This window comes from Rhamphochromis longiceps, linkage group LG22 (genome assembly GCF_057381845.1).
Source record: "Rhamphochromis longiceps isolate RC_006_pf linkage group LG22, R_longiceps_female_GT1.1, whole genome shotgun sequence".
Lineage (NCBI taxonomy): Eukaryota > Metazoa > Chordata > Actinopteri > Cichliformes > Cichlidae > Rhamphochromis > Rhamphochromis longiceps.
In genome coordinates, this window is record NC_140577.1 from 19,582,390 (window position 1) to 19,594,972 (window position 12,583).

The window sequence follows — 12,583 nt, forward strand, 5'->3', positions numbered from 1 at the left end:
CAGAGGCCTCTCTTCTGCGATGGCACTGTATCAATATTATGCTTTCTCCACCCTGCTCTGTTCCTGTTTGCACAGCCCAGTAAACGTACCCACCTAGTAATCCCTAATGGAGGAAATCCAACTCTCCCTTTGTGATTCGCTGAGATCTTTTCGTCTCTATTTGTTTCTCAGAGACCTGCAGTGTTAAATTTGTTCGACTCTTTCAACCTCAGCTGCAGCTTTTTTGTTAACACAGGAAGCTGTACTGGAGGTGTCTTTCTGTGTCACTTTTAACCTTCTTTTTGTTTCACTCTGTCTGTTTCACACAGTTTCCCTCCGTCACTTTCTCTTCCTCTCCTCTCACTTGAAAGTCTAGCTCCCTCCATTGTGCTCTCGCTGTGATCGGAAGCTTGTTTTTGGATTCGTGCCGTGTGTGTTCACGTCCCTTTCCTTGTACAAGTCTTTTAGGAAAAGCATGCGCACCGTGTTGTGCAGACATGCATGCACCCTGCTGAGTGAAACGCTTCAGTCATCAGAAATGCATTTTACATCACAAAAGCAACAATTAGGTCTGTTGTATAACATGAACTCCACTTAATATTGAACAACAGTCTCTTTATGACGTAGATGTGAATCATGTGTCACAGTGATCTAATATCTTCTGATAGGCTGCATAATGTCCAGCCAGACGGCACTGTTTTTTTTCGTTAGGAGTATCCCACTCTGTGTGGATGACTCAGTGAAAAACACTAGGCTTGCAGGAAGAGAGCCTCTTGTACTAAGGCAATATATAAAGTGACGAGTGACAGACTAAAAGAAGGGCTTTAAGAGCGCTTTAGGGTCATGATCTTGCTTGAAAACAATAGTGTGTCATCGGATGGAGAATGAGGGGAAAAATTGTGACAAGTGAAAGAGGGGTACGTGTAGAGAAAAACAACAGAGAATCAAGGCACAGATGATTTATTTCAGCCTTGTAGCTGCCAGTACAGCTTATCATGTGAAACCAATAGTGTACCGTATTTCCCGGACTACAAAGCGCACCTGAATATTAGCCGCACAAGCTAAAATCAGGGGAAAATCCTGTTTTGTACATACATTAGCCGCACCTGACCAAAAGCCGCAGGTGTTTCAATGTTGACTTATCATATGTAAGAGAATATGCACAAAGCGAATTGTCAGGAAAGAGATGGCTGTTTGGAGACACACCCCTTTTATTAATATTTTGAAAAACAAGTTATGGGTACATATTTGCACATGTGCTGTGCTTCATAAATGAGTAACAAATGTAGTACATAACAGTAACCTACAGCACACCAGAAAAATAGATTCGGACTACCTTTTAGGCTCAGGTGCAGTGACACGGCTGTAACAAGAAGAAAAGTCAGTCATTCACCACCATCTTCCTGCGCACTAAAACCACCAAAGTCCTCTTCTCCAGTGTCGGAAACGAACAGGCTCAGGATGGCTTCGTCATCCACTCTCAGCTTCTTTCCTTCGTTGTCACTTTCAAAACCAAAGAAATCCTCGTTGTCAGTGTCAGAGTCGAACACCCTCAGAAGGGCCGTGGCGGTGTCCTCCTCTTCATCATGCAGCAGTCCAGCCCTTCGAAATCCGTTGGTGATCGTGGATGTTTTCACACTTTTCCACGCTGTCAGAATCCACTGGTGGTGTTGAGCATAACTTGCTTTTCGCAAGTTTATCGCCGCTGGTCATCCACGACTCCAGCTGAACGCGTAGCGCTACTTTGAAGTTTGTTTTTCGCGCTACTTGTACGGCACTATGTTGCCTGGCGGATGGACATGTGACCAACATACCACTCTTGAACCCCGATCCTTCCGCCAGGCAACGTAGTGCCGTACAACAGCAGAACAAACAAAACAAATCGTCTTACGATATCACAAAAATCATGGACAATCCATAGAAAAGCCGCACCTGACTAAAAGCCGCAGGGTTCAAAGCTTGTGCAAAAAGTAGCGGCTTATAGCCTGACAATTACGGTATATATATTCAGAGACCACTTTATTAGTACTGGGTTGGACCCTTCAGAACTGCTTTAATTCCTTATTGTATAGCTTCAACAAGGTAGTGGAAGCAGTCCTCAGAGATTTTGGCCTGTGTGTATATAGGTGATAGCATCACACAGTTGCTGCAGATTCATCGGTTGCACATCCATGATATGAATCTCCTGTTCCAACAAAATCTCAAAGATGATCTTTTGGATTGAGATGCAGTATTATCCTGCTGGAAGCAACCATCAGAAGGTGGGCACACTGTGATTATAAAGAGATGGACATGTTCAGCACAATACTCAGGTAGGGTCTGATGCCCAAACAATGTTCAGCTGGTTCCAAGGGTGCCAAAGTGTGCCAAGAAAATGTGATCCGCACCATTACGCTTGTATCAGCCTGAACCGTTGATACAAGACAGGATGGATTCATGCTTTCATGTTGTTTATGCCAAAATTCTCACTTTTCCATTTGAATGTTGAGATTCATCAGACCAGACAACATTTTTTCAATCCTCTAATATCCAGTTTTGGGCTGTGTGAATTGTAGTCTCAATCTCCAGCTGCTGTAGCCCATCTGCTTCAAAGTTTGACATGCTGTACATTCAGAGGTCCTCTGCCTTGGTTGTAATGAGTAGTTATTTGAGTCAGTGTTGCTTTCTTACCATGTCTACCTGCCTAAATACAAGTTGCTGCCTTGAGATTGGCTGATTAGATTTGCATTATTGAGCCAGTGTAGCTAATTAAGTGTCTGGTGAATGTTTACGTCTAAATTTTTGACATTGTCAGAACTGCAAATTTATGTCATCTGCTCTTTCTGTTGATATAAGTTATTATCATTACAATGGAGGGACAAGAAACCACCTTTTATACCTTCCAGTATAACTCTGTTGAACAAATCCAGGTGGTGTGTGTTTTGCTTGTATATTGTGGTGCTTAAACTAACTACTCAACTTTGTGGCCTTGTTGGATGTGCTGTTTGGCTCATAAAGCTGGTTGTAGGTTTACAAAGGAGCGCTTCAAGCTGCTGACTGCCCACCCTGCGGTGGGGCAGGTAGAAGAAAATCCTTGCTTAAGATTATGTGGTGGAAATGTAATCGTGATAATTATTATCAAGGTACTTCGTCTTCAAGTAAAATATATTTTTAGTATTTTCTACGAGCAAACAAAAGACTTCCAAGTCATCATGAGGGTCTGAGAAACACTAAGTCTGAATGAAATACCGGACATGTTCTACCTCGGCTTCTACCTTTGTGTAACCCACAGAGGACACTAAAATGAAAGGATAACCCCCAAATGTGTTGGAGTGCAAAAGGGTCAAAGTAACACAAATCACTGAACAGTAAACAGCACTCAAAGGGGGAAAAAAGGACAAACACACATGCATCCTTGTCCTATTTTTTGTTGTAAGGAAATGATGAGAGGTTGTGTACAGTGTGCACAAACGAAAATAAAACATTAAAATTGTCTTTACAGGCAATTTTCTTGTAGAATTCTTTGTTTTATCTTCCTGGTGCTGAAGTTAATCAAATCTAAATTGACATTGGGTGAATCAGCACCGAAGTGAACACCAATAAAATCTTAAAATAAGACGGCAAAATAAATTACAAGTTACATGGCAAAAATGTTCCACGCAATGTTTCAAAGAGTGTCTCTTCAAGAGAAAGGGCTCCATTGTCCCACTCCATTGAAATGGACTGCCAAAGCACAGTTTAATCTACACAGATACTTAGATTTTACAGTAAGGCTGAGTTTTTCTGTATAAGTCTTGCACAGAAATGTATAGTTTCTTTGTCATGCAGATAAATATTTGTAAATTTGTGAAGTACATAAGTATTTTTTTCAATGGTTTAGGTTATGAACGTTCTAGATATGTGTTTTGTGCAGAAAAAGCTGCATGAAACATATTTTAAAATGATTTGCAATGTACACAAAAAAAAGATGAACTGAATGTTGGAAAATCTGAGCAAACATTAAAGAATCCTGCACAGAATGAGATGGCGCTGGTCGTTGACAGTCACGCCGAATGCATTTCACACCTTACATTACAAATGTACGAGTAAGAAAGTAACAGTTTTCCTGATGACACACTTGTGGGAGTTTTTTTATGTTTTTTTTTAAATTTCTTTTTATTAAAAGAAACAGCTTTTCAAGACATCTGATATTTAAATGTGTTATAGTCGTTTAAATCTATCAGGTCACATTTCAAAGGGTCTCATTCAGAATCTTTTGGCAGAGGAAAATCCACAACCTGCTGCGTAACATTCCTGTGTCAGGATGCTGTTTGTTCAGCCATCTGAACTCAGCAGAGGCAGCATAGGTTCTGCAGCCCCTCAAAGACTTTACCACAAAAGCCCCCCCACCCCTACTTGGACCACCTACAGCCATAGACCAATTAAAATCACCACCCGCCATTTCCTGACCCAAATGGTTTGGCACACACACGTGCCCCTCATTCGTAGCCACATACTCAAAGTGATGATGATGATAGTAACAACTGGAGAGAATAGAAGCGATCAATAAATAATGGATGCTAATTGGTCCAGCTCATTTATTATTAATATTCTCAATTACCACTAAAGGGCCCACCTGACTTGTCTCTGTGCACGCGTTTCTGTGTATAGGTCACAGAAGATGTACGTAAACATGAGCAAACTGGTGTTTGTAACTGGTCTTCTATCGTACTGGGTGCATGTCCCACAGACACATATGGCAGATGCTATATATTGTTTATAGAAGATGGTGTATGCTATAGGATAAACCAGGGGTGCTCACACTTTTTCCGCATGTGAGCTACTTATAAAATGACCAAGTCAAAATGATCTACCCACTACAAAAATCCAAAACATATACTTATTTATAAATATATTGAGGATTCTTTATATCTACAATGTATATACATGCATAACCGCAATATCCAATATTTCACAACACAATTAACTATGTAAATTTTTTGTCATTACCTGAGTTTACTCTGATGACTTGCACTGAATTGAATCAGCCAGGGATGCATAGTCCGGACAGTAGCTGCTGACGGCCAGGTTTAAGAGAAAAAACCGAGAGCTAAAAATTGGAGTTAACTCGCTGACTAGCTTGTCAGTTTTACTACACTTCGCGCCGCTGTTTGCGCATGCGCAGCGACCTAAGCGTCAGAAAAAATCTGCTGTCATCTGACTGGCTTCCCTGTATCAATCAAGTGACGGGATGGATGATAGGCTGGCATCTATTTTTTTAATGCCATGCGATCTACCAATACTACCTTTGCGATCGACTGGTCGATCGCGATCGACGTATTGAGCACCCCTGGGATAAACTATATTACAGCCTCAAAAACTGGCCCGTTGCTCAAAGACTCACCCCCTCCTCACTGTTTTTTAAACAAAAGCACGAGAATTACAGCCGAATCTGTTTTCTAACAAGGCTGTCCTGCTTTCCTGTTTTTTCCTTTCTCCACTCGTTCCTGCAGATCACCACTCTGATCAACCACAAAGACAAGCCAAAGAAGTCAGAGCGCACCCTGGCAGCTATACACAGGGTGGGCCAGGCGGTGAGTGTAGCAGTGGGGCGTTTTGTAGCAGTCGGGGAGGCCATCGCCGCAGAGAACCAGGAGCTGAAGGATGAGATGGGTCAAGCCTGCTTCGAAGCTCGCAGAGCAGGTGAGCATCTTTGGTTGGGCCTCGTTCTTACTTGACATTTTTACTGAACTGCTGCACATAAACGTAGCACATAGTGGAGTGTTTGTTTTCTAGCTTTCACTCCTTTTTATGTGTTTGATGTATAAAGTAAGTGTTGTTGGGTTGTTGTTTTTTTATCGTAAAGGCTTCTTCGTGATGGATCCTTTATTTTCCTGTAGTAAACTTGGTCATTTCTTTATGATGCTCTGTTTTTTCCACTGAGGGTGTATTGACCTGGTTATCCAATAAGCTGCAGGCTTCTCATCAGTGTTTTGTTAAGACAACCAACGGCAGTTTCATAAAGCATCGAGCATCACCTTCAGGCTTCAGTCTTATCAAATTTTATCAAATTTCGATTAGTCTGAACAGCCTGGCTGTCAAACAGTATTACACCAGAGGACCTCCAGAGTGCTCTAAACACATTGCCGTTATTAGGTTGGAAGTAAAATATGAAAAAGTGCTACTGCACCCAAGGGTGCTGTGTAGAGTGAGGGAATTAACGTGTGTATGTGGGCTTGGGAAGCACTGCATAATGGATTCTGATAGAAGGAAATAGGAGACTTTATGCAGCAGGCTGTTGGTGAGATTAAAAGGGTTGTAGTTCCCCTAATATTCAGCACCTCAAACAGAAATTGATAGTTTCTTTGTTATGCAGATACATATTTATAACCTGTTTGAAGAACCAATCATATTTTCCCATCGATTTATATTAATTGACCTTTTCTGTGTTGATTTCTCTCCACGGCTGCATCTCTAAAGAGAGATTCTCTACTAACATCTCTACATTTGTAAAGATCTAAGTGTTCTGTAAATATTCTTCCCAAAAGCTATATCGATGTGGATAATCCTGGTGTCCTTGGAAGTTTAATTATTATGGATGAAACATTCTATGTAATGTGTCTTAGGTTAAGGCACAGACATACAAACATACACTACAATCATTATATTAAGATTAGTGGTATTAGTAGTAGTAGCAATACTACAGATTATATAATATTGGATACCCTAATGGGATTTTTCTGATAAAGTTATTATGCTGAACATTTCAGGGTTTCAGCCCAAGTTCTAAAACATGCTCATGAGGTCCTGGAGTTGAGTTGAGCATTTAATAGTTGCCCTCTCTCCCGGGATGCAGTGCAAACCATTTCTTCATAACCCTGAGCAGATCGGAGCAGATTTGTTTGGATGTTTTCGGCAAATTTCATATGCATGCTATTTAAACCTGCTTTAACCTCCATCTCATTATTGAGATGGAGGTTGGAGACTATAGCACATGGTCAATATTTTGTTACCGCCCCAGCTTGTAATCTCTTTGCCATTTAAAGTATTGGCTTTGAAAAGAGGATCGAAGTTTGCGACCACTCGCAGCCAGGCGCAGCTAGTCTGTTATCAGTCTGGTATTAGTTTGGGTTGTGTTACATGCAGTCGGTTTTCTATAATACAGCAGTTTACGGTGATAAATCAGCACAAACTGTAAGTCTGGTAGCATCTTTTGAAAATCTGTTGCTGTCTACATACACAGAAATTCACATTAATTACTTACATTCAGAGTCCAGTTTGATTCTCATACATCTGAAACAGAAATTCCTCCAGAAATAGTGACATAGTTGCTGACTTACGCAATCTGCAACTATTGTTTTATGTAGGAATATACCAAGAAAAAGTTGATTTGAGTCTCCTGTAGTAAGGAGACGGGTTGCAGACGAGTCGTGTTCCTCAGCTCAGACTGATTGCAACGTGTTGGCAATTAAATGGCATTTGTTTGTAAACCTTCACCAGTCTGTCTGACAGACAGTTGTTTGAAGACAGGTTACCACCCACCAGGAAACCCCTCATTTTTTTTCCATCCATCCGTCCTCTTCTGCTTATGTTTATCAGGGTCGGGGGCTATCCCAGCTATCATAGGGCAAAAGGCAAGGTACACCCTGGACAGGCTGCCAGTCTCATTTTCATTTATTAATTTTTTTCTTCCTGCTCATTGCAAGGCTACGGTCTTTTTATTTATTTCTTTATGACTAAGCTAGAAATGCATAACATATCTGTTGACACTGAAACCTGTACCTGGGGTTTGATGAGAGATGCTAGGAGGAGGTCAAAAAAGTAGCCACCAGTGTTAAAAGACAAGAAAGAGCGAACTGTTAGCTCTAACTGAAGATGGAAAAGACAAGGTGATGTTTTTGTGAGAGATTTGCTTTTCCCACTGTTTTTAGCACTTCCCTTTGTATTGCCTTTTTAAGATCCTGTCTAAAAATATAGACTCTCTGGCTTCCTGTCAGTCCAAATGTTCTCACAACCCTTAGTTTAGATAGTTGTTATCACTTGCAAGTGTAACTTTTCTTCATCTCTGCCAACTCTTGCAATCTTATCAGACAAAACAAGGACCTCATTTAGCCTTCTACAGAGCAAACCGGAAACAATATCGCAGCGGATACGAATTTAGCCTCAACACCGTGATAATAGGTTTATGTTGTGGGAACCAGCTTGTGTAGCTTTAATCCTCTCACAGTGCTGATTTGTAAAGACTGCTAAAACTCAAACAAAGAGAGCGCTGGTGGGAGGAGGAGAATAGACTGATGAAAAAGTGTGTGTGTGTGTGTGTTTGTGAAGCTGTGTGCGCTGAGGTAAAACCAAGTAAAGTGTATGTGTGCACCTGTGTGTGCGTGTGTGTTGCTTGCCCACTGTGACTAATTTATTCCAGTTCTTGCTTTCCTCTCAGGGAGGTGTTTTCACAGTTTTCCCTCATACTTATACTGACAGTCGGTACAATTGTTCCCTGATTTTAAAAAAAAACTTTCCCCCCCTTTTTTTTCCTAGTCTCTGACTATTTAAAAAAATAAAATAAAATAATGGAGGCGTCTTGAGGGATGATAAAAAAGGTCTTTTCTCTTAGATTTTGTTAAAGTCTCTGGGAGAAAGCAGGGCTAGTTAGTGAAGGATTGACATTTCTCTAATACCTAGCCGCAGGGAGAGTTTAATCAGGCAGGCTTCAGCCTTGTGTGCGCTGTAATGAATGAAATAAAAGCAGGCTGAAAGCACTAGTTTAATTAGATGCTACCCATCATCGGCGCGTCGCAGGGATCCAATGAGGCAGGTCAGTGAAGGCAATCTGTGCTGGATCTCTGTCTCTGTCAGTTTCACTCAGTTTCTTAGTGTCATTCTCACATTTCCCGGATTTCTGCCTTTCCCTTTCTTCCCAAGATGTCAAAGAAGGGTAGATGGGATCAGGATGAGAATGAATTTGCGTAAAGTAAACTATCAAAATGTTTTATCTAAGTAGCATATGACATATGAATGACACAGAAACACGGCTACAGCAATGTTGGCACCTATACACTCTCTGGCTTCCTGTCAGATGTCAGATTCCAAATGTTCTCACAACCCTTAGTTTAGATAGTTGTTATCACTTGCACTAGCCTGCACTACACACAGTACAACTGAGGTGGTGGGGTACATATTCATTTTGTAAGTTGTTATGTAGTTGAAAGTGGGATTATATAAGATTCTAAGTGTAATGTGCCTGATCCAGGCAATATACCAGCATACAACAGACTACACCGTCTGGTTTTCACTTATCAATAAAGAGTCGATGATTCAGGGAAAAAAAGCAGAATTCATTCACACGGCACACAACTTTTTGTGTTGGGCAAAACTGCTTTGTACATGAACAGATAGATTTGACACGTAAAGGCTCAGTAGGATAGGTTTGATTTCAACTCAAGATTATGAAAATCTGTGCCGGGCACAATTTATATTCTGCTAATGGAGAGGCGAGAGTTGGATCAGGCCTCTGTTATCTACCCTGGTCGTGGTCACGGGGGGGTTGTGCAGCATTCTTTGTGAGGCGGGCCTCAAATGTTTTAACTGGTTAGCAGAGCTGGCACTGAAAAGCAGCCTGTCGGATGCAATCAGTTCCTCACTGCAGCTTCTTTTAAAGGACCAGCCAAACATAATGGACAGCTAAGCTGCAGCACTTGCTAGCGACCTATCCCCTTCCCTTTCCTTTCTGAACTCTGAACTCTTGCTGGGATTTCTTAACTCTGTACATTTTCCTCTTGATAGAGGATATTTTGGTAATGGGTTTTCAGCCTGCTCTGTATAACTCTACATTCTTCCCTTTTGGGGGTAGTTCTAGTGCACAGTCTGTTCCAAAGTGTGCCCATTCGGAACTGGCTGATTCCTTGACCTCTGGTATAGCTGCTCGCAGCTTTCTCATAAGCACAGACCAACCGCCCAGCCGAAGAGAAACACTGCTGTGAGTCCTTTTTGTGTTGTTAGCCATATCTGTCTAAATAGTTGTCTGATCATCTAAAAGAGCCGGCAATGTGGTGTGTGATGCCGGCAATCTTTTAACCATTGTGCAACTGTAATAAAGTTGGGTACAACATCAGGTCCGTTGTATGTGGTCTATAAAGATAATAACACTTACTGAACCATAGGCTGGAATAAAGTCAGTTTCTCAGTTGTTTCCTTCATTTATTAGTGACATGAGCAATTATTATTTTCTGGTTGGGGGGTGGGGTGGGGGGTTGGAGCATTATGTATTAGTATTATCTGAACTAACTACTTTTTTTTAACTCTTAAAACAAGTCACATTGGAAGCATACCAGTAAGTTGGGGGCTGTGTTGTAATAGCAGACATGCTAATGTGCTAAGTTCCAGTCTGTCCAAGACTTTACTGCCAGAGGTGAAGAGTGACACACTGGAGCAACATAACAGTGTCATAACTAACAGGCCATGATCAATTGACTGGCCATCCGTCCAATTTCTTCCTCCTATCTGGGTCCAGATCTCAGTGACAGAAGGCAACAGAAAAATAGCCCTAGAGGTGTTTCTTCCTGCCACATCCTGCAAATCCTTCTGAGTACTTCCAGGCCAGATGGGATATGTAAACCCTGCAGCATGTTCTGCGCCTGACTCCACAAATAGGATAAGATCCTTTTTGGATAGCCTGACACAAAGTCAGAAAGTGTTCAGGGCCAACCAAGTTTCCATGGCCTCTTCAAAGTGAGCTTTTGGGCCGTGTGACTTGACCTTTCACTGCCTAATCTGATTTTTCAGTTTTTATAAACAGAGTTAAAAAGTCCAAAAAATGTCCCTGCTGGATATAGCCCAACTAGAACTGGACTTCTTACATAACATAAACACATTAAAAGCATTTAAAAAGCAGACTTGTACCGAGCACAACTTCTTTTTTTTTTTCTTCTTTCCCCCCCCTGCTTCTCGGCCAATAGATCATTTCAAAATAACCTGTTTTCTTTTTGTTTCCAGCTCACGTATTTGGCGAGGTGTAGAAACAACCCCCCTCTAAAACAGATGGTGGATAGCAAAAAAAACCTCTGTTGGTATAATTACAATATACACAAGCTTATAAAGAACTGATGTCAAAAAAACAAACTATATTTAATTTTCATGTGTGAAGCTGTGTTTGATCTCAGAGATTAAGTTTAATGAAACTACTTTTATTTTAACATACAATTAGGCTTTTTTTGGATGAGAATAAAAAAGAACACTCATAACCGTTAATATAGCATTCATCTTTATCTGCAGGTGAAGTAATGTCAAACAGTGTATCATCTCAGATGGTTTAAAGTTCTACCATTGTGGCTTGATGACCCACGCTGTCCCTCACAGGTGATGCCATAGCCCAGCTGACAGATGTTGGCTCGGCCTTGCCGTCCCAGTTGGATGGACGTGTCACAGTGTTCAGTGATAGGACAGCGATGGTGAAGGCTGCTCGATTGCTCCTCTCTTCTGTCACCAAAGTCCTGGTGCTGGCCGACCGCATCGTCATCAAACAGATAATCACATCACGCAACAAGGTGAGTCATAACGGACGTGAGCCATAGCCATATAACCACATGAATGGGTTCGCTTGCTTTGTTTATCTTCTACACGTTTTGGTCCACACAGAAATACACACACATGCACGTGCGCACGCGCACACACTAGCAAACTCCATCCTGAGTCCTTTATGTCCTAACAGATAAGCACTGGCTCTCTGAAGAAGTGCTCTGGAGGTAATTGAAGGGAAACAGCACATTTAGCAACCACATAAAAACGCAGAACCAGAGACTGTCTCTCTCTGTCGTACCTGGCTATGCTCTTAGCCAGACAATGTGATACAGATGTAGCTCTGTAGAATGAGTCAAGAATGGAAATGGGCCCTAATCATGACTGGTTAGCCTCGTTTCGACAGACAGTCGACAGCCCCCTGCTCTCCATTATTGGCAAACGCAATTATACCTCTTCCTCCTCTTTGCATGGCATGGATAAAAGCTGCTTATGCTCGGTATGCTAGCATGGCCTCATTGGCTAGCATAAATGTAATGCAAATCAATGTAAAAAAGATACTGCTAATACACTTCTATCACATTGAACTGTCAATGCAACAAACGGCAGGATGAGGTTGACAGAAATAAAAGCATATATTTACTCTAGTATGGCAAATCATGTTTTTAGTCTCCCTACTAATATTCTCATCAACATAGACAGTATAAAAGATGAATGTCGCTGCCATGAATTTTTTTTTTTTACCGTTTTCTGAAGCACAGAGATCATTTTAAATGTTGCCAATTTGGTTTCAAAAACCCGACTGCGGCAAGGAGTGTGAAATAGCTTGCTCATTGGCTAACTGGGAATCACTTGTCAATAGCCAATGAGCTTACCATGGATAATCTTCCGGTATCCACTGACTAAGATTTGAAAATAGACTTAATTTTTTGTTCAATATGACCCAAAATGAGTGACTGGGTCCACAAAGTCACGAGGAACTTTCTAACAGAGGTCATGTCAAGGCATTCTTTCCCTCAAACTTCAATTCAGGTTTCTCGTATGATGTCTTGCACTCATTGCTCAATTGTTGGCCATTGCGTATGATACCACCAGTTGTTATGGGAAACATTTTTATTCTCCAACTGGTAATTAT

At 41.3% G+C, this 12,583-nt stretch overlaps 1 protein-coding gene across 1 annotated transcript in view; it reads left to right on the plus strand.

Moving 5' to 3' along the window:
- Positions 1–12,583, plus strand: part of ctnnal1 (catenin (cadherin-associated protein), alpha-like 1) — a 57,241-nt gene that overhangs the window by 27,440 nt on the left and 17,218 nt on the right. Inside the window, exons 2-3 of the mRNA XM_085395363.1 lie at positions 5,451–5,640; positions 11,290–11,477. Coding sequence (XP_085251489.1) covers positions 5,451–5,640; positions 11,290–11,477 — 378 coding nt within the window. The remainder of the gene's footprint in view (positions 1–5,450; positions 5,641–11,289; positions 11,478–12,583) is intronic.